Source organism: Dermochelys coriacea, chromosome 2 (genome assembly GCF_009764565.3).
Source record: "Dermochelys coriacea isolate rDerCor1 chromosome 2, rDerCor1.pri.v4, whole genome shotgun sequence".
Classification (NCBI taxonomy): domain Eukaryota; kingdom Metazoa; phylum Chordata; order Testudines; family Dermochelyidae; genus Dermochelys; species Dermochelys coriacea.
The window spans coordinates 196923290-196944949 of NC_050069.1; the positions used below are offsets into that span (position 1 = coordinate 196923290).

A 21660-nucleotide genomic window follows, 5' to 3' on the forward strand; every position below is an offset into this window, starting at 1 on the left:
CCAGAAGTTTCTTGAGCAAATGCTGTAGTTTCTTTTGGTAACCCTTAGTGGGATCAGAGGGTAATGGCTTGTAGAAAGTGGTGTTGGAGAGCTGCGTAGCAGTCTCTTGTTCATATTCTAACCTATTCATGATGACAACAGCACCTCCTTTGTCAGCCTTTTTGATTATGATGTCAGAGTTGTTTCTGCGGCTGTGGATGGCGTTGTGTTCTGCACGGCTGAGGTTATGGGACAAGTGATGCTGCTTTTCCACAATTTCAGCCTATGCACGTTGGCGGAAGCACTCTATGTAGAAGTCCAGTCTGTTGTTTCACCCTTCAGGAGGAGTCCACCCAGAATCCTTCTTTTTGTAGTCTTGGTAGGAGGATCTCTGTGGGTTACTATGTTGTTCAGAGGTGTGTTGGAAATATTCCTTGAGTCGGAGACGTCAAAAATAGGATTGTAGGTCACCACAGAACTGTTTCATGTTCATGGGGGTGGAGGGGCAGAAGGAGAGGCCTCGAGATAGGACAGATTCTTCTACTGGGCTAAGAGTATAGTTGGACAGATTAACAATATTGCTGGGTGGGTTAAGTGGCTATTGTGGCCCCTTGTGGCATGTAGTAGTTTAGATTGTTTAGTGTCCTTTTTCTTTTGTACAGAAGCAAAGTGTGTGTTATAAATGGATTGTCTAGTTTTTGTAAAGTCCAGCCATGAGGAAGTTTGTGTGGAAGGTTGTTTTTTTTTATGAGAGTATCCAGTTTTGAGAGCTCATTCTTAATCTTTCCCTGTTTGCTGTGGAGGCTGTTGGTCAGGTGGTTCCACAGTTTCTTTGAAAGCGTGTGGCACAATCTGTCAGTATAGTCTGTGTGGTACGTAGATTGTACTGGATTTTTTACCTTCAGTCCTTTTGGTATGATGTCCATCTGTTTGCATTTGGAAAGGAAGATGATGTCTGTCTGTATCTGTATGAGTTTTTTCATGAAGTTGATAGATTTCCACTCCATACAGCTTAATTCAGTGCCTTGCATAATGATAGATTTCAGAGTAGCAGCCATGTTAGCCACACTATAAGAGGCTCGTTCACCTGCATATCTACCAATGTGATATGTGGCATCATGTGCCATCAATGCCCCTCTGCCATGTACATTGGTCAAACTGCACGGTCTCTACATAAAAGAATAAATGGACACAAATCAGATGTCAAGAATTATAACATTCAAAAACCAGTCAGAGAACACTTCAATCTCTTTGGTCACTCGAATACAGACCTAAAAGTGGCAATTCTTCAACAAAAAAACTTCAAAAACAGACTCCAAGGAGAGACTGCTGAATTGGAATTAATTTGCAAACTGGATACACATTAACTTAGGCTTGAATAAAGACTGGGAGTGGATGGGTCATTACACAAAGTAAAACTATCTCCCCATGTTTATTCCCCCTCCCCCCCCGCTGTTCTTCAGACATTCTTGTCAACTGCTGGAAATGGCCCACCTTGATTATCGCTACAAAGTTCCCCCCCACCTGCTCTCCTGCTGGTAATAGCTCACCTTACCTGATCATTCTCCTCACAGTGTGTATGGTAACACCCATTGTTTCATGTTCTCTGTTTATATAAATCTCACCACTGTATTTTCCACTGAATGCATCCGATGAAGTGAGCTGTAGCTCATGAAAGCTTATGCTCAAATAAATGTTAGTCTCTAAGGTGTCACAAGTCCTCCTTTTCTTTTTGAGGAATAAAGGTATACGTGGTGACAAAAAAACAGAGTGTGTATGTTTGGGAGTAGGAGACCACGTTCCCATATTAGGAACAGACTTAGCCATGTTTTCTATATATTACTCACCCATTCCCAAACTTAAAAATAAACAAACACACACATTTTTTTTAAATGTTACCCTGGTTAAAAATTCTTCTCACTTATACTTGTGCACCCTTTTGCATTTCAGTGAAGTTTCACTGACGTCGCTGAGATTCCAATTTGGCCCTTTATAATTATGAATGTTGACCTACTTTGTGAGTATAGTGCTCCAAAATGAATGGCCAGGGACTGAAGTGATAATTACCATATATACACGTTCATAAGCCGAATTTTTTTTTAATAAAAAAGGGAAGCATCAGAGAAGGCTGTCGGCTTATGAACGTGTATAGAGAGGGGAAGAGGTGGGACACAGCTCCCGCCCCCAACAGAAGGGGCAAAGAGAGCCAGCACAGCCATCAAAGCCAGAGGGAAGAGGCGGAGCCAGAGACTCTCCGCTTCTGGCCACGCTGCTCTCTCCACAGCCTCCAAAGCAGCTGCAGCTCCGGGGCTGGCAGGCTGTGGCCATACTGCCAAGCCTGCCGGCAGCTCTGGCCAGGCCAGAGACATCCTCCCCTGGCCGCCCCACAGGTAAGGTGGGATGGGATAGGGAGAGTGTGGGGGTCCTGGGCTAGAGGTGGGACGGGGAGGGGTCATGTGGGGAGGTCCCGGGTTAGGGATGAGGTCATGTAGGGGGTGGTCACAGGGGTTACTCCCTTGACCCCCAGCTTCTCCCCCCCCAAAATTTCCTCATCAGTTGCTGTCCCGGCCGGTCAGGGTAAGCCGCTGGCGGGCCAGGACATTTTGTTTACTTAGGTTTACCTCCGTGCCTGCGGACGCTCAAAGTAAATGTTTTGGCCCGCCGGTGGCTTATCCTGATGGGCCGGGAGCCAAAGTCTAAAGACCCCTGAATTATAGGGTCAGCTTATGAATGGGTCATAAAAATTTGCCATTTTTACTTATCCATCCTGGGGGGGGTCGGCTTATAAACGAACTGGCTTATGACCGAGTATATATGGTATTTTCCATCTTGACTCAGCTTGTTGCCATGTATCACAATGAATGTCTAATTTTATAAATGTATGCTATGGGAAAATATAGGTTTTTTCAATGATAAAAAATGGTAATTTCACTGGTGAACAAACTTCCATCTATTCTATCCTTATTAAAATCACAGGCAAACCACTCAGATGTCGTGTGAGGGATTTTAAAAAATAAGGAAACAACAAAAGCAAGGTATTTGTCAATATAACATTTGCAGGCTTGTGTGGGGTATACGTGCATGGAAGAATGTCTGTGTGGAGCACTTGTGCATCTGTCTACATGAAGGCATACACCTGTGTGGATTTAATGAGCCACAACCCTAGGGACTCAAACCAAATCAAAAGTAACATCACTGAGATTTAGAAGAGATCTGAATCTGGCCCCACGTTTCTAAATGAAAAGAAATTGGAAACAAAACCGATTTTTATATAAATCATATTATCTTGTCATATCTGCGTATCCAAAACAGGCTAAGTGGTATATTCCTTCCTCTAAATGCATGCACATAGCCTCCACTAGTATTCATAGGAGTCATTGCCTTACACTGAGCAAACATCCTATATACACTGATTTTTTTTCTCCCCTTACAGAAGCATCACCCTTGTGCTGAGCTACAGAAGAACACAATCAGTGCCCCCACTAAAGTGCTAAAACAATATAGCACTAAAGAAAACGCTTCCTATCACTTGCACACCAAAATAATATTTTTTCTAAACTATGTTTTTGCAGTTTTCTTTTGGTATTCTTGGTTTTTGGGGTGAGTATGGTCTGCTTGCTGAATCTACGACAGAGTTCTCTCCATTTGAGCAACAAATTCTTAAGCTGCATATTTGTGGTTGGATAACTCCTGCATAGGGCGTTTGGAGTTTCCTGAGTATGGAGGAAAAAAGGAATCAGACTCCAGTGTTTAACTCATTTACTGCACTCAGATTTCCTGTTTTCAAATGCAAAGAGTGCATAAAAGTTTCCAAGATACATAGATCTGTGAGTGTTAAAGACAGGGAGCCTGATTCAAACTGCTGAAACTCCATTGATTTCAGTAGTGTTAGTCCAGATCTAAACTTGTGTAAGTGGGAGGAGCATCAGGCACAGTGTGTATTTATAAAAAATGTGCCAATCCCTGTTTGGCTGAAGTTCACAACACATAAACCAACCCATAAACGTACTTCACGCCACAGCAACAGTAGTAAGGCTAAACCTTTCACTAATCTGCAACTGTTCTGCAAAAGGGCTATCTATCACAGGTGAAAAGTATTGAGAGGGTATATTTACTGAGCACTTATACTGCAATCTCCTAAGCAGAGGAATGTTTTAATCTCAGACAGTTACATTATGGAAAAAATCAAGTCAATCTAGAAACCAAGTTAAACACTTTGCATCAGGGGACTGTGGGAAAATCTGTTTGAAGCGATAGCAAGAGGTTGAACATTACAAGTTGGAAAACTGTTGTATGCGCTGTAAGGTTGAGGTGTTTTTTAAGTGAATTTAGTAGTTGGAAAAAGTGTTGAACTGAGATTCCTGGAGACTCAAGATGTGATTCTCAAAGACACAGCATTAACCCAATTCTATTCCCATTAGGCAACGGTGAAACTCTCATTCACTTCTGTGAGAACAGATGTAGACCAATGCTAAGTGCTTTTGAAAATCCCATCATAAATCCCTAATTATCCACTATCCAGGTACAACATAAGCAATGGCAATACAAGCTTCCCTCCATGTTACTCTGAGTGCTTGTGGGAGAAACACCTCAAAAGGTGAGAGAGCATTTTGATCTCCATATCAATTATTTCTTCTACTCTACTGTCAAGAACGGTTCCAGTTAATGTTTACTGAGATGGCTGGTTTCTCCCTGAACAGGAACAAGATCACAAATTTATTTCACACTGGCTACTCAACAGCTCTCAGATAAGAACCTAAAACATTCCAGACTAGACCAGTCATCCTTCTGCTGTAATCCAGTATCCCTGTTGTCCCGTATCTATTACAGTAGGTGCTTTAATAAGGGTGCTCAACTACTTCATTCTTAATTTCCTAGAGGAAATGTAGGTAACTCATCTGATCCTGGTAACTTGCTGATATTAAAGTTAGCAATTCTGTTTCCAGAATCTCCCTCATTTGAACCTCTGGACAGCGTCTCAGCTTGAGAAAAGTTTAAGTTTTGGGGTAGGTACAGTATCGCCCCACCATCCTTTGTAATGAAGGCAGAGAGAAGAAAACATTTTGCTTCCCTGCAATGTCCTTATCCTCCTCAATAGTTCCCTTTGAAATAATTAATGGAAAAAAATGTTCAATAGCTGTCCTTAAGGACCGGCTCTGGTGTCTGTCTTACAGAAGAATCAATGCTATGATTTCTCATTAGCCTAGGAAAGGTCAGTTTAATGTGAACCCAGGACACAAGGAAATGGGAAAGAGGATTGAATCTCTGGGAGTACTAACAACTGAATGGTAAGACCCCATAGCAGGGCTCATGGTTGCTGAAGAACCCCTGGTAGAGTCAGTATAAGAAAGCAAGCAGTAAACGAGAGGGAGAGCCCAAACCCTTCAATTTATAAATCTGAACTACACACTTTCCTCTTGCAGGAAATGCAGATATAATATTTCATTGTAATTTAATTGGGAATTGTTATTGATTCAGGTCAGCACTGGATACATACTGTGTATAAGTTCTGGGTAAGATAGTTAACATTTTTGCAAGATAAATTGAATTGTTTGACTGCAGAAACAACTTGCATCTGTAGCGTGAAACTTCTTTGGCAACTGGTGAAGAACCCAACCCGAAAATGGATTTGTGGAGTTGTTCATGAAATGCTGTGGAATGCAGCCAACTTCTTTACAACAGAGTTCCTAGCTATTTCCATGTTGCTGAACACAGTGAGTTTTCAGAGAGTGACTGGTTGGTGCCCTAGCAGTAAGTTGATGAAAATCATTTTGCAGGAGCCAATCCAAATATTTAACCTTTATAGAAGATGTTGCTTGAAATTTTTTTCAGATAATTAAAGATGGGATTAAAATCAGCTTGACACTGAAGTTTAAGTCCTAGTATCCTGCTTTGATATCAGAAAAAGAAGAAAAAGTTGACAGTCAACACAACTGATATTCACAAATATTTTCCAATATGAAGAGAACCACATGCAGGAGTTTGTTTGGCTAGAATTTCAATCACTTAATAAAATGAGCACCACTTGTTGGATTCTGAATATCAGATGGTCCATCATGTGCTATGCTACATTTAAAAAGAAGAACGTTATAATAGGTCTATTAAAATTTTTACACAATAAAACAGAATTAAAAAGCTTTAGCTACGCACAAATGTAGAGGTGAGTATATATATCACAGCACATAGCGCACAGAGATAATACTTCTTCAGAGCAGGTGCATGTCTGATTAGAAAGTGAAATGACAGAAAAATGAATTCACAAAAGAAGAAGAGAGCTATAGGAAGGAAGTCAGCTAATAGACTTAACTGGTGTCTGATCCACATTCGGATCAGGAACACATACTGTAACCCCCCACAAGACAAGGAAATTCTGTAAGATTTTCTTTGCAGAGTTTCATTTTTGCTGGTCCCTTGGGAGAGGAGTTTGGTCAATCCCTGAAACCAACAGATCTGCAAAGGCTCTGAATCTCCATGCAGGCTCTCGTCTCTACATGGTGCCCTCCAGTTGGACATACCTAGCTCCTACATCTCTCGCAGTGCCGACAGTGGTAATACCCTGGCGTCAACATCTCCAGCTTCTGCAGAATTATGGGAAGGGAGTGATATCATGAAGGTAAGTCCTCTCATCTTTCAAAATTTCTCTGTCCCACTATGAAAGATTTTTGACATCTCTGCCTGCCATGCAGATGGAGAGGTCTATTTAGCACCGTTACTGATGTGCAAATTAATGACTAGTTTACTTTATTAGATTAACGTGATTATTAGTTTTTTTGTAGTGGTAATAATCATCCTATCCTACAGAGAGAGGCAGATTGAATCTCTCAAAAAACAATATTTTAAAACTTTGCTAATTCTAAAGAGAATTATCCCTTTGGCTGAGTTTTGATGTAGGTATAGATCGAGGTGCCAATCCTTTCTTACAACTGCAATGGAATTCCACCAACTCTATGCATGTATAAGCATCTGTCTGTGTACATAAGAACAGCCATGCTGAGTCAGACCAATGGTCCATCTAGCCCATGGTCCGGTCTTCCGACGGTGGCCCATGCCAGATGCTTCAGAGAAAATGAACAGAATGTAGGTTCCCATATGGTATTGGATTCTCAATCATGATTTCAGTTTGAGAATCATTTCACTAGACTTCTCATAGCAGGTTACTTGGTTTTATATGTCCCAGGCACATAAGCCACTCTCTAAGCATTTCTTCAACTACTATATATTTGCTGATATTTATGTGTGATGTTGCACTTCATATGCTTTCTGAAAATATGCTTATGAATGTGAATATGATGTAACTGAAATATGCTTTATGCAAAAGGTCTCTTGTAAGGTATCATTATTACAAAACTGATAATCTACTCAGTTTGTTCATCCTATTTGTATGCATGTATCATGGTTGTATCTGAAGCTAGAAATATGAAGTATAACTCTTGAGTTCCTATTGTAATTATGCAAAATATGGACCATTAATGGTGGTTTAAAATCTTGATGGCTCCCACTGACTAGGACAATTGGTTGTAGTTTATTTACCTACAAGCCTTCCTGTGCATGTGTGGGCCAGCCTGTGGGTAATGAGGACTCTCAGGGACATGTGACCATGTCATCTGATAATGAAATCGATCTTAAATATAGTATTTTTCCATTTAGAAGGAGGGGTGGGGACCCAGAGACACAAAAGATTCCTTCCATGTGCCAAAGCTATAAAAGGGGGTGCAGCAGGACAGAGAGAGCTGCCAGTCATGAGAAAGCTCCTGCTTTTCACCTAAGATGTCTGCCAGAACTAACAAGGACTGTATCAGGGGAAATGATTGGGCCCAGACTAGAAAGGAGTCTAGTCTGTGGGAAGAAGCTTATTAGAACATCTCTGAGGGTAAGATATTACCTGTAATCTGTTTTTTAATGTATTAGGCTTAGACTTCCGTATTTTTGCTTTATTTTGCTTGGTGACTTACTTTGTTCTGTCTGTTATTACTTGAAACCACTTAAATCCTACTTTTTATACTTAATAAAAATCACTTTTGTTTATTAATGGACCCAGAATAAGTGATTAATACCTAGGGGAGCAAACAGCTGTGCATATCTCTTTATCAATGTTATAGAGGGAAGACAATTTATGAGTTTATAAGCTTTATACAGAGTTAAACGGATTTATTTGGGGTTTGGATCCCATTTGGAGCTGGGTGTCTGGGTGCTGGAGGTAGGAAACCTGCAGAGCTGTTTTCACTTAAAGCCTGCAGCTTTGGGGACGTGGCCCAGACCCTGGGTCTGTGTTGCAGCAGGCTAGCATGTCTGGCCCAACAAGACAGGGTTCTGGAGTCCCAAGCTGGCAGGGAAAACAGGCTCAGAATTAATCTCAGCACATCAGGTGACAGTCCCAAGGGTGTCTCTGTGACCAAACCTGTTACAGTATGCACTGAGAGTGAACAGGAATTTTTTTAAAATGTACAAAATGTACATAAAGGAAAACAGAGGAGAAAAAATACCTCTCCAATTAAGTATAAAAAACTACATCATTGTACTAGGTGTAGCAGCATTAGTAAAAGATGTTTACTTGGCAAATGTACTTAATATTCCAGATCAGACCCTTTATAAAGAAGAAGTCCATCCTATGCTCTTTGGAGGATTTCTATGTTTCACTGGACCGTAGCACTGTGCTTCCAGCTGAAATCCAGTGGGTACAATATTGGCCCCTTTCCTAGCGCAATCCCCTCCACAGCACAGAGGCTGTGTAGAGCGCCCCTGCCTGACCCCTCTACAACAGGGTGGACTTTTCCAAGAGGGAACGCAATTTACAAGTAAAAACAGGTTTAACAACATTAATTCCTTCATTGGAAACATAATGTAGAAAAGGCTCCTTACTGCTTTAGTCTTGACAGAACATGTTTTCCAATAGTGAGAGAACACTGAACATCAATCCATTAGCGTTTGACATGTTTCAGTGAAACAAAATCAGCCAAAGAGGCATCCAAATGCTAGAAGTCATAGCAAACTAACCATCAAAACCAGGGAGGTGGCTCTGTTTATACATCAATAAGATGAATAATTGTCATATTTGACTGAACTGATACAGATGACTCAATTCCCAGGAAACTGCATTTTGTTTTCCAAATAAGATTTTTCTGGATTTCCCTCAGAAAAACTATAGAGAACTTCTTTCACAGTCTTGACACTGAGTCAGATTTATCTCCAGTAGGCGATAAATAATATATGCTATACTCAAAGTTTCAATGTATGTTGATTCACTGTGAGCGAAATTCACCCCTATAGAGGGTCAGCATAGGCACTCCTTACTTAAGTCCCATTTAAGCCTTCAAAATAAGGAGTAGGTAGGACTTAAGTGGTGGAGCAGCCAGATGCTGGCCCTCTCCATGGGGTGAGTTTCACCCCACTTCTATACTGCATTTGGCATACTGATGAATAAATATCGCACACAAAAGGTTTTGATAATTTCTTTGACATTTTGTTTTTTTATTTTGGGATCATTTGGGGGTCTATGTCCACTGATCGATGAAGGTCAAAGCCAGGCTTCCTGCCTTACAGTCTCCATTACTGGAGGTTACATTCTTCTCTTGCATCTTTGTTCCAACTTCTTCCAGTCCCAAAGATTGGCAGATAATATTCTCTTTCAGTCTGTCATGCAAATTGGCTTCCAACATCTGTATGCCCTAGCTTGCTTCTCCAGGCAGGTTTCCTTTCCGAGGCGCCTGATTTTTCAGTAATACAGTAGAACCTCAGAGTTACGAACACCTTGGGAATTGAGGTGGTTCATAACTCTGAAATGTTCATAACTCTGAACAAAACATTAGGGTTGTTCTTTCAAAAGAACACTGACTTAACACAGCTTCGCAACTTTACTATGTGGAAGAAAAATGCTGTTTTAACCATCTTAATTTAAATGAAACAAGCACAGAAACAGTTTCCTTACCTTGTTTTTTTTTAAACTTTCCCTCTATTTTTTTAGTATTTATGTTTAACACAGTACTGTACTGTATTTGCCTTTTTTTTGGTCTCTGCTGCTGCCTGATTCCGTACTTCTGGTACCAAATAAGGTGTGTGGTTGACTGGTCAGTTTTTAATTCTGGTGTTCGTAACTCTGAGGTTCTATTGTATGATGTACTATTTTGTATGAAGTCAGCTGACTTTCCTTTTAATCCCAGTTTTCTAAATATGCTGATTTTTTCTAGTGGGAGAAACATTCCGTTGCATATTTATTTTGACTTATACAAAATATTTAAAAAGCCTATTCCAGTACTCTAGGCACCTTGGCTAACTATTAAAAATATAATAAGTCCAATACACACAAAAAGGTATGCAGCAGTCTCCACAAAACCAGGAAAGAGAAAAACACCACTCCCGCCACAGATATTCCAGAGTACAAATCTCGGCCTTTGGTGCAATGCTGCCACCTCAAATCCCTTGGCTTTGCAACATAGTCTAAAGAAATTTAATATTGTACAGCACTGACATGAGCATCTGCATTTTAAGAATGCCTCCCTCTTTGCTATTTTCCAGCACAAGAATTCTGCTATTGCTCCTTGTTATGCAACTTGATTGCTAGTGCCTCAAATCACCAGATACATATACATTATGGATTATCCCCCAGAAACAGCTATTCAGGATCAACCTTTACCACAGAACATATCTCCTGCCTTTGGTTCCTTTTTCAGAGGTCAACAAATGTCTCAGATTTCCTATATTTTAACAAGGAAACCTAGTGTATCAGGGAAATAAAATCCCAGGATCCACAGTACGCATTCAGATGCCTCATTTTGCCATTTTTTCCTATTTGAAGCAAATATTTTTATTACAATACGTCAGTAAACCTAAGAGTCAATAAAACTGTTAATTTGCATTGTGGGACTCTATTAAAGAGGACAACAAGGAACTTTACAACAGTTATTTTAAGGCACAATGGTTTGCAATTCAGTAGCAGGCACATGAGCCCCAAGTACTGCATAGCTTTTTTTTTTCCTAGCCTGGTAATAATGTGTATAGGTGAAGTTTAAGGTTAAGCCACGCATCTGGCTTTAACCCAGACAGTCCAGTTTTTAGCTTGTGTGTCCAGGTGCCATTCAGAGTTGCCAGGTGCCTGTTTTTTCACCAGAAAGTCCAGTCAATAAAGTGACCTGGCAGTGCCCAATCAGATGTACTGACTGGACACCAAAAGTCTGATTACTGTGGGGTGCGGAGAGATACCAGATCATTAACCCATGCCAGCCCCTTCTCAGCCAGGGCCATCTCCTACCTGCAGGCAGGCTCCAGCTGCTCCTGTCCTAGCCCTGAAGCAGAGGAAGCCCAGCTGGGGGGGGGGGGGATGGGAGGGAGGTGGACACAATCCAGTCAGTGACAGAGGTAGGGGGCCAGAGGAGCAACCGAGGGGGGGGGTAGGGGCATGACATTGAGGGAGGAGGCAGAGAAGGGGCAGAGCATTGCGGAAGAGGCAGGGCAATGGGTGGAGGCTTGGGGGCCTGATTACCTGCAATTAGAAAGGTGGCAACCATAGTTTTAGTCCACCAGAATTCCTTACAGGAATATTCAGATTTACAGGTGGAGATTAATTTTTTAGGATTCTGTGAGCCCTATGCCACCTTCATGGTAGATGAGCAACTAATCGGGAATGGTGGACCAGCACTAAAAGGAAGAGTAGGAATAATGGATTAGGTGCATTGAGGGACTAGCAAACTAGTGCATTTACCATTATTATTACTAAATTATTACACACACAGAATGGCTAAACACAAATTCCCCGCAACAACCCTCCTTCATCTTGATGTAGGACAATTCACCAAAGGCGGTATTTCATCCATTGCATGTTCCCATCTAATTTGGTCTTAATGCAAGCAAATTGCTGGGAGATTTCTAACATGAATCTCACAAAAGCTCTGAAAAACACAATCCAGTGACCCCCAGATACAATCATTATTAAATTATGTCAATGGAACTGAACCAGGTTGCCAGACTTCTTTAAAGAAATACAGATGCAACAAACTTTCATTAAATTCAGTCATTTCACTCCTCCAAACAGACCCACTAGGCTATTAAATGAAGAATATTCCAAGGCACATTAATAGGCAATTACCCAGTGCACCACAGATTAAGGCATCTTCCTGATTGCTATAGAACTCAAACTCTGTATTCTTATGAAGTTCTTAAGGGAATGCAAGACTATATAGAACAACAAAATAACTTCCATACAGAACACAGTTCTCAGAACACTGATGAGCCAACAGACAAATAAGCCAATGGGGCCAAGAGACAAATAAGCATTGAAATAAATAAGCCAGATTCCTGCCAGTTCAGATAGAAAGAAGAAAAGAAAGAAGAAAGAGAAAAGAAAGAAGAAGAAAGAAAAGAAAGAAAGAAGAAAGAAAGAAAGAAAGAAAGAAAAGAAAGAAAGAAAGAAAGAAAGAAAAAAGAAAGAAAAAGAAAGAGAAAGAAAGAAAGAAAGAAAGAAAAGAAAGAAAGAAGAAAAAGAAAGAAGAAGAAGAAAAGAAAGAAAAGAAAGAAAGAAAGAGAAAGAAAGAAAGAAAGAAAGAAAGAAAGAAAGAAAGAAAAGGAATTTTCACTACACAGACTGAATAACACCATCACACACAGGGAAAGAAAGTAGAAACAAAAAACTTGCTCTTACCTTTGCCATCTGGGCCTGAACGCCATTTGCTTTAAGTGATGCTACCGCTTTCTGTGCCGCTGCTGGACTGTCAAAATCTACAAAACCATATCCTAAAAAAAATACAGAAGTCTTTGTTAATAGCTATAAACAACCTCCCATTTTTTGTCAAACTCTTCTCGGGTTTTTCTAACCGACTGCTCTCCTGACACTCAGCAGCCGCCACGTCTGTATTCCTTTCATCTTCACTTCCCTTAAATCAATGGTACTTAAAGAAATGGCTAGTTCTCTACCAAGGACTGCTTCAGGGAGCTCTCTGAGCACCCAGTTCAGCGCGGCTAGACATGGGGAGATAATCTTTCACTTTTAAAATCGTTGCTTTACAGCCCAGTTATTTTCAATAGCTTAGTTTATCATATTAGTCAGATGGTTTGTACAATACACTTCCTATTATTACCCTTCCCTCACTTCTCCTCTGCCCCCACACAGCCCTGGCAATCCTTTCTTCTTGGTGACCAGGGCTGGGATTTCAAAGAAACATAAGAGAGTGTAAGCATCCAACTCCTATTGAATTACAGACGTTTACATTCAGATATTGACGTGCCTAGAGGTGCATATAGGTACCTTGGGAGATTTACAAAAGCTCCCAATACTTTTAAAAATCTGCCCCATGGCTCTTAACTCCCTTAGAGTCCTTTGAAAATATTCCAGCCCACATCTTGCTAAGAGGTTACAACACAGATATATGCTTCTTGGAGAGAGTCTGCAACCATAGCTCACCTCCCTGCAGGCTGAAACCGAATTGCCTGTAAGCTTTAATAATATTAGCACTAGCATGTTAATAGCATAATGGCTCCTCTGCCATCATCTCCATTTACTAGGTCAATAAGCACAATACAGTAGGCAGCACAAACATGTTGCTTTCCTGCTGTATCAGGTTTTTTTAATTTCTTTTGGGTCTGCCTTTCCCCTGTTAATGGATGACCCTTTCTCCAGCCCAGTCCTCCAAAAGGGTATGTGAACACCTCACCACCCAAAGGGCCTGAAGACTCTTTTGATGTGCATGCCTCACTATGGCAATGGTTAGTCCAAGTAAAAAGAACCTATAAGCCAAAGTTTCTCCCAGGCTAAAATCTTATTTGTCAAGTTTTAAGCTTTAAAATGAAACAAAAATAGCCAAGATAGTTACTAAAAATATATATACTAAGAAACTACAGAAGCATTTTGAGGTATTGTTTTAATAACGTCCTCCATTCCTGAATCTCTCTGTTCTGTTTTTTCCTAATCTTTTTCTTTTTGATTTAGAAAATCAGTACATATCGAGGGAAACTTTTGTATCAACTGTGCATTGTGACAGTATGCTCCACAGCATTGCCATGAAAAAGTGCAAAGAATCACTTTGGTTTTTGTTTTTAATTAACTATTTAATTTTCTCCCCTTGGGTTCCTCTTCCCTCTCACTCAGCGTGTTATGCTGCAATGAACTTGTTACACACAGCAGCGTGCTTCACAGTGCTCTCAAAAATGCTCTGCAGAGTAGCTGTGAATTTTGTATTACTAACTCACTAAGAAAGCCTGCTACATGAAGACACAGGAGTCTTCCTTGGATTTCCACAAAGCCTTTGTTCACGGGGTGATACAAGTGCACATACTCAAAGTCAAGGAGAGGAAAAGGAGAATGGTTCCTGGGAGGAGACAAGAACAGATGTAACTTCACAGACTCACAATACAAGTCACCCTGACTTGACTCTAAAGCTGCCAATAGACCCTGAAGCCCACCAGGAAGCCAGATACCAACATGAAAGCTTAGACAGTTTGGGTCTTGGGATGGCCTGGAATGAGTATGGGAACCAACCTATTTTTAGGAGGTGGAGTACTTGTTATTGCTAGAAGATTGCATCTTGCTCTCTATCTCGACATGTTCATGTCTTTGCGCAGGGGGGAAATACTAAAACTATCTTTTAGATGTTGACAATGTAAAAACTGGGCATGGCATTGGCAGAACTGGAGATTTACAGTAGGTTTATATTGCAGGATTCATACGTGCAAGGTAAGTGATTTTTAATAAGACTTTCTGCACAATGTTATATAGAAAAGTGTGTGTGTATATGATTTAGTTCTACCAGTAAATTTATATTAGCATCTCTAGGTTTGGGATGTTTTGACAGAACACACTATAGATAGCAGGTATAGTAATGTAGTCAAGAAACAAATAAAGACTGAAGTCAGTCCACAAGGTTTAATTTGTGTGAATAGAGCTTTATACACTTATTCTAATGGCCACAAAATACCTGAGAGTGATTATAGAACTATATCCTCCCATTAAAGTAAATGAGGCAAAAACATATGCCTTTGGCCAGAGCCAGTTGATCATTACATATACTTTTATTAATGATGTTAGTATAATTGTAAAGTTGTTATTGTTCCTTCCCTCCAGTTAATTTTCATTCCAAATCCTCCTCTTATCTTCACCTCTCGACATCCTCCACCCCACACAGAACATCAGGGCAAAATCACTGCAAGGCTGAAAAGGAATCCAAAGAGCACCTACAAGACATGTTCCCAGGCTGCTTCAGCGTTCAAGTGTCCTTACAAGAGTTTGCAATGCTATGCAGCATAACGGCAGACATGTTAAAGTCCTTCTCACCACTTATGTTGGCTGTTAAAATGTAGGGTATGTCTACATTACAAGCACTACAGCAGCCCAGCTACAGTGCTGCAGCTTTGCCGCTGGAGCGCCGTAGTGTAGACATTTGCTACAGTGACAGAAGGGGTGTTTCCATCACTGTAGTAAATCCACTCCCTCAAGAGGCAGTAGCTATATCGATGGATATTGACCTTAGTGGTGTCTACAATGGGGCTTAGGTTGGCTAACTACATCTCTCAGGGTATGAATTTTACGTGTAGAATGAGGCCTCATTTTAGGCTTCAGTTACTATGCTGGTCTATTTCACTTTTGTTTATAAATGTAATCAGAGTTTCATTTTCTAGTGTCATGCAGGAAAAAAGTAAAGTGACTGTCTATATCTTAAAGAAACACCCTTCCTCTCCTACCCTCACATTCCATTCTTTACCTTTTTGCTCTTAGACATAAACTTGGACTGCCAGCTCTCTATTTATTTCCTATGTTATTCAGCACCTACTAAAATGGGGCTCCAATGGTTAATTAGGACTCCTAGCTACTACTGTCAGATAGATATGAAACAACACAACAAACACAGCAAATCTATTGTCACTGATTTTTTAAAATCTCATTCCTTTTTGTTTTTAACTCTAAAAAAAAACAAACAAACCACTTACTGAAAAGTTAACTTAAAGGCGAAGGACCGAATTCATCCCTGTAAGTCCTTTGACTTCAGAGTAGTTACACCAAGTGATTTTAGCCCTCCAACACTAGAACAAAAGTGGTGGGATCCTGGTTTTATAGAATGACATGTACTACTAGCACATAAATGCAATCACAGACAACAAGATGAGACTATCCATAACCATTGCCAATCCTTTCCTCTAAGAAATAAAACGACTGTAATTTTATTTGGCTTGATGCCATCAAAGCGAAATAATTAATTTTAAGGAATACAAACGGTGAGCCTGTACCTATGGAGGGACAAAACAGCTAAGCATCAGCAAGCCTAAGTTTATGGGTTGCTTCAGTAAGCGCTACCTGAACACACAGGCAGACACTTAACATTTATGTCTCCTTTAACCTAAACAGCTGGGGGTCTCCTGGTCACAGTTTTTCAGTTCCATAATTAAGCTTGGCAGCAGGTTCAAATGAATTAAAAGTGAATGTCACTGTTTCCTCAACAAATCCCTCATCCTTGTTTTTCTCACTTGTCAGAAGAAGACCAGCAGAACAGCAATTAGTGGTAAGCAGTGCAGTGAAAAAGAACCAAATATACACTAATTAGGTCACTCGCCAAACACATTCATTTCTTTGGCAGATTTAATCAATGTTTTCCTGAAATGCCTTAAATCTCCTATGTTAATTTAAAGTTTTGTTATTATTGTTGCTTTAAACACAGATGGGATGCCTGGGGATTTTCAATTGCTTTTTCCAAAACCATTTCTAAATAACAACCTCTTCAAATACTGCACCATTAATATTTAGGTTCTGGTTTTAGCAAATGGGCTACATTTTGTGCCTACGAATACCTTGTGCTTTTAAAACATTGCAGGTATGTTTTATGTCTCTTCTATGTCAAACTATGAATTGAACACACAAATCAGGTAGCTAGACATAACTCTAAATATTACAAGAGACTACCCACAATTAACTCACAAGTGGGAACCAAATACAAGTATTCTCACATTGGTGCACAAATACAGTTCCCATTAAGTCTCTTGGGACTTTTGCACATACACTGCTATGAGAATAGACCTACTTGTGTAACCCATACACCTTCTGGGTGTGGTGTTCTGTCCCATCTAGTGGCACCAAGACCACTTAAAGCGAGAGACATAAAATGAGTCTGCTCTACAGCCTTAGCTAACAGGCAGTTGACTTTCAGCTCATGTGGTAGAGGCTCATGCACTGAACTCCAGAGGCCCCAGGTTCGATCCCGCCCACCTACGACCGGGGTCTGTCGGTGTTACACTTGAATTTAAAAATCTCTGTTTGATGTGTTATAGTAGTATTTTTGCTAATGCTGGGAGCTATGTTACTAATTGTAGTTCTAAGGGCCCAATGGTAGTAGAGAATGGTGAGCACTCTACAAGGTCAGTTCCCAAATACGTATCACAGCAAAGGTCTATGTAATAATTTTTCAGCACAGAAGCATTTCTTCATGGGTAGGTTGCATTGCAGACTCAGAGTCTGTTTGAAATCCCTGGGATAAACTATAGTATTTAGCCAATATCCTGCTGGTGGTGGTGGGGGAGCCGGGGGTTGGGGGGGGAAGAGTCAAATGGCCTACACAAAGAGGCCACAGGACAAGTATTGCATTTTGCAAAGAAACAGATACAGAGCTGCGCTGCTGCAGAGGGAGCATCAGGGAGATTTCTACTTCAGGGGGGTAGAAGAATAATGCACCACTGACCTTTAAAACATGCAGTTTACTTTTCCCAATTTGAATGCTCATGTCTGCTGAATACATGGGGATGTAGCACTGGCCCCTCCCACTACCTTTTTCAGTGAGATGATCTCAGGAACAGAATAGGCTACAATTCAGTATAGGCCTTGTGTAGGTCAGGTAAAGGGGAGGTGTTCCTTACTCCCTCCCACTTAAGGGCTAGCTACAATTTTACTGTGTTTCTGCAGAAGGGAGCCTGTTTTCCACAAAAGTTATAAGCTCTTCAAGCCTAACAGGTCTGGATTTTTCTTTTAAGTTTTTTTCAAAAATCATTAATAAAATCAAAGGCGGGGTGGGTTAACAAACAAAACAAAAATACAAAACCGTACGTCAATGTAACATTAAAGTCACAAATTGAAAGCTTAAAAACTAAGGAAATTACCAAGCAAAGGTTCTCAAAATAATGCTAGTTCATCCACATTGCATCTGTGTAATGTAAATTAAAACTGTGTACCTGAATACTAATATTTGTTGTTCCATTTACTCCATAAAATAGAAGATGTGCAAAATGTCTGTACTAAGGTTACTATGAAAAACTTTACTCTTTCATTTCCTGACTTTCCACCCTTTACATTCATGGCTGAAATCCTGGCCTCACTGAAGTCAATGCCAAAACTCCCACAAAACCCTGACATGGAAAATAAAAGTGATTTAGGTTGCAAAGTTAGGCAATGACAGTTTTATAGTTGCCCACATAATTGTCGTTCTGCCCCCTGGTCTATACATCCTTTGCACTGAACGAGGCAGGGGATCTATAAAAATATTATTTACTTAAAAACTGTATTGTAATGAATATGCACAAGAGGGCAGAAAAAAGTTAAAATAAAAGGGTAATAGTAATTCTAGATTTCCTAACTTTTAAGTGCTTGGCTTTGCAACCTTAACAGCATTCTTTTAACATAGTTGTTTCTATTTGAAATTTCTAGGCGTTTTTTGTTTTTAAAGAAAAGGTAAACACAAATTCTTTTATGTGAAACTATGACAATTCCCCCATATTAGTATTTGGAAAGACCCAAGATAGCAGACCGGAGAAGCATGGCAGTTCTATATCTACTAGTTCCCATTAGAAATCATAAAATCTTGGCTTTTCAATGGAATCAAGCTCAAAAATGCTGTTTCTGGCCCTCTAGAATTGTGAAATATCATACCTTAAACCTAGAATTGACATGAGCAATACATTGCTCATCTTGGGCCTTCAGTTGGTGTAATTTTGAGATGAAACTTCTATATTTGGGGGAAAGAAGGATAGATCTCTGACAGATTGATTTTTTTCCTTAAAGGACTTTTTGAAGTTGCTTGAAGATTTGGAAAGTGAAAAGCTCTCCCAGTAGAGGGGTATGTGACATGATGAATGGGGGACACAAGCATGGAGAAGGGGAAGAGTCAAAGTTGCATAAAAAATTGGGAAGCCATGTTCTAAAATGTATTTTACACAGGGATCTGTAACTTATCACATGGATGTATATATCACCATCACATATGTATACATTACAGCTGCAAAAAAAAAAAATCAAATAGTTTATTCAACGAAAAATGCAGTTTTGGGTCAACCAAAAGTATTTGTGAATTTGACATAGATTCCCCAAATAGTTTCATATCCCCAAAATCTAGGTGATGGGCTAAATTCACAAGGTGACTTAGATGCCATTCACAAAACCAGGAGGAGGAGAAGGTGGAGTTGGTGCTGGTGTCTCCCTCCTTCTACACACAGCCCCATGGTTAGAACACTCACCTGAGATGTGGGAGGCCCAGGTTCATAAGTCTCCACTCTGCCTGATTTGGAACAGGTATTTTAACTTAGGTCTCCCACATTGCAGGTGAGTACCCCAAACACCAGACTGTTAGGTAATCTAGGTGTGTCTCTTTCAATCTTTCCTTGTGAAATGGCTCCACTAGCCACTGGAGCAGAGATTGGAACCCAGGTGTGTCCCCCCCCCCCCTTGAATGTGAGTCCTCATTCTCACACACTCCCTCTGGCCCAATGACTATTTAATTATTTATATACAGTGGAGCAGCTTCAGCAAGAGAGACCGAGAGAGACCCAACACAAATTACTGTCTAGTCCAATGGTTGGGGTGCTCACCTGCAACGTGCGAAACCTACATTAAAATCCCTGCTCCAAATCAGGCAGAGTGGTGACTTGTGAACCTGGGTCTCCTACATCCCAGGTAAGTGAGTATTCTAACCACGGGACTATAGAAGAGGGACTGCACCACTAAGTCCTCCTTTGGTGGTTTCGTGAAAAGCATCTCCAAATTTTTGTAGCTTTTAAGTAAAAAACTGTTTAAAATGCCTGGACTAGACCTGGAATGATTTTCCTGGGGTTTTTTGTTTGTTTGTTTCTCCAAGAAAATCAAAAGATTTAATTTCAGGTCAATCCAAATTTTTTATTTTGTGGGTTTTTTTCAGTTCAACCAGTAAACCAATTATTTGCACAAGTTTAGTGTTTATGTTTATATGCCTTGGTGTGCTACATGCACACCCATAAACAGGTATATACACACACATGCAAAATCTTTTATGCATAGACAGGCAAATAGATAACAGCCAAAGTAAGCCATTTTCCTTTCCCATTTACATGCAACCATTTCTGTTCCATGAGGAGTGAATCCATCTATTTAGTTGTTAAATTTACTTTGCCCTGCGTTTAGCTAGAGTGACACTTAAAAGGTAATGTTCATTTCAACAAGCAGGTAGGCTACATAAAAAGTGATTATCCAATAATTTACTATGCAAATTTCAGTGACTGTTTTATGCACACTGGATAAAGAATCAAATTAAAATCTTAAAACCCGTGGAAAATTAGAGTTAGCAAGCAGAGAGGTTGATTTGCCCTTGAACACAAAATTACTTAAAACAGAGTTTTTGCATTGTTCACACAAGACTAGAGCCACAAAAATACCATGGATACCTCAAAGACAGCAATTGTAAAATACTCTAAATTATTAAAAAACTCTGCCTTTTAAAAAAGTTCCTGGTTACTAGAAAGTGGTGAATCACCATATTTTAATTAAAGAAGCTAACATATAGTCAGAAGAAAATAATTGCAAAGGGAGAATCTCAAATGCAGCAAAGAAAATCAAGAGTAAACATTGTCCTTTCATTAAAGATAGCTCCCAAGAGATACACCTACATTGATAGTATGCAATGTGCAGCTGAAATTTTTGTTTGCTTTAGCTTGATATGGAAATGGAACATACCTGTCACTTTGATTATGGTTCAATCCTTTTTAACATCTTTCATTCTCTTCAACTGTTTTATAACAGAACTAGAGAAAAATAAAACTGGAAGCAACTAGGAGCCAGATTTTTACAAATGTGCATGCAAAAATATTCCTACAATTAAGTGCCTAATTTCTGCATTCAGTTACTGTGAAGTAAGTTGGGTATATATGAATGCAAATGGCTAGTTAGTTTTACAACTGAACATTTGCTTTACCTAATTAATGCACACAGTTGTGATTACTGCATGCACAAAATAGGCATAGAGCTTCTCAATGTCTTACCTCTTTTTTAAAAATGTTGCTAAAGTGGAACATTTTGAAAATTCAGCAAGTGTAAAGGAACAATACAAATAAACCCATAGAATTTAGGTATATAGGAAAGAAAGTAAGAAAATGAGATTCATCCAAAAAGTTTCATAAGAATAAATTTGAAAAATAATCATCCAAAAATGGATATTTCATGGGAGCAGACATTAGAAAATAAATAATCCTAAAAAAGAGAGCAGGAATGATAGCAGACAACATAGCTGAAATGAGCTTTTAATCAAATACGATAGGAATAAAAAACAATCACAGTATACATGGATCACGGAGGTTATATGGCACTAGGCCACTCCTCAAAGTCTACACAAGGTAACTGGCATCTGTACAAGAAAGACTGACAGACAGGAGGGAATTCTGAAAAAAAGCAACAAAAGTGATGAGGGCCCTGTGACAGAGTGCAGAGAATGAACAGGTGAGCCTTCACTCTGATCACTCAGATGTTAATTAGTTCCC

The 21660-nt window shown here is 39.8% G+C and overlaps 1 protein-coding gene across 1 annotated transcript in view; it reads right to left on the reverse strand.

The window, feature by feature from the left end:
- RBMS3 (RNA binding motif single stranded interacting protein 3) overlaps positions 1 to 21660 on the reverse strand; it is a 782080-nt gene that overhangs the window by 324797 nt on the left and 435623 nt on the right. Inside the window, exon 7 of the mRNA XM_038392245.2 lies at positions 12611 to 12702. Coding sequence (XP_038248173.2) covers positions 12611 to 12702 — 92 coding nt within the window. The remainder of the gene's footprint in view (positions 1 to 12610; positions 12703 to 21660) is intronic.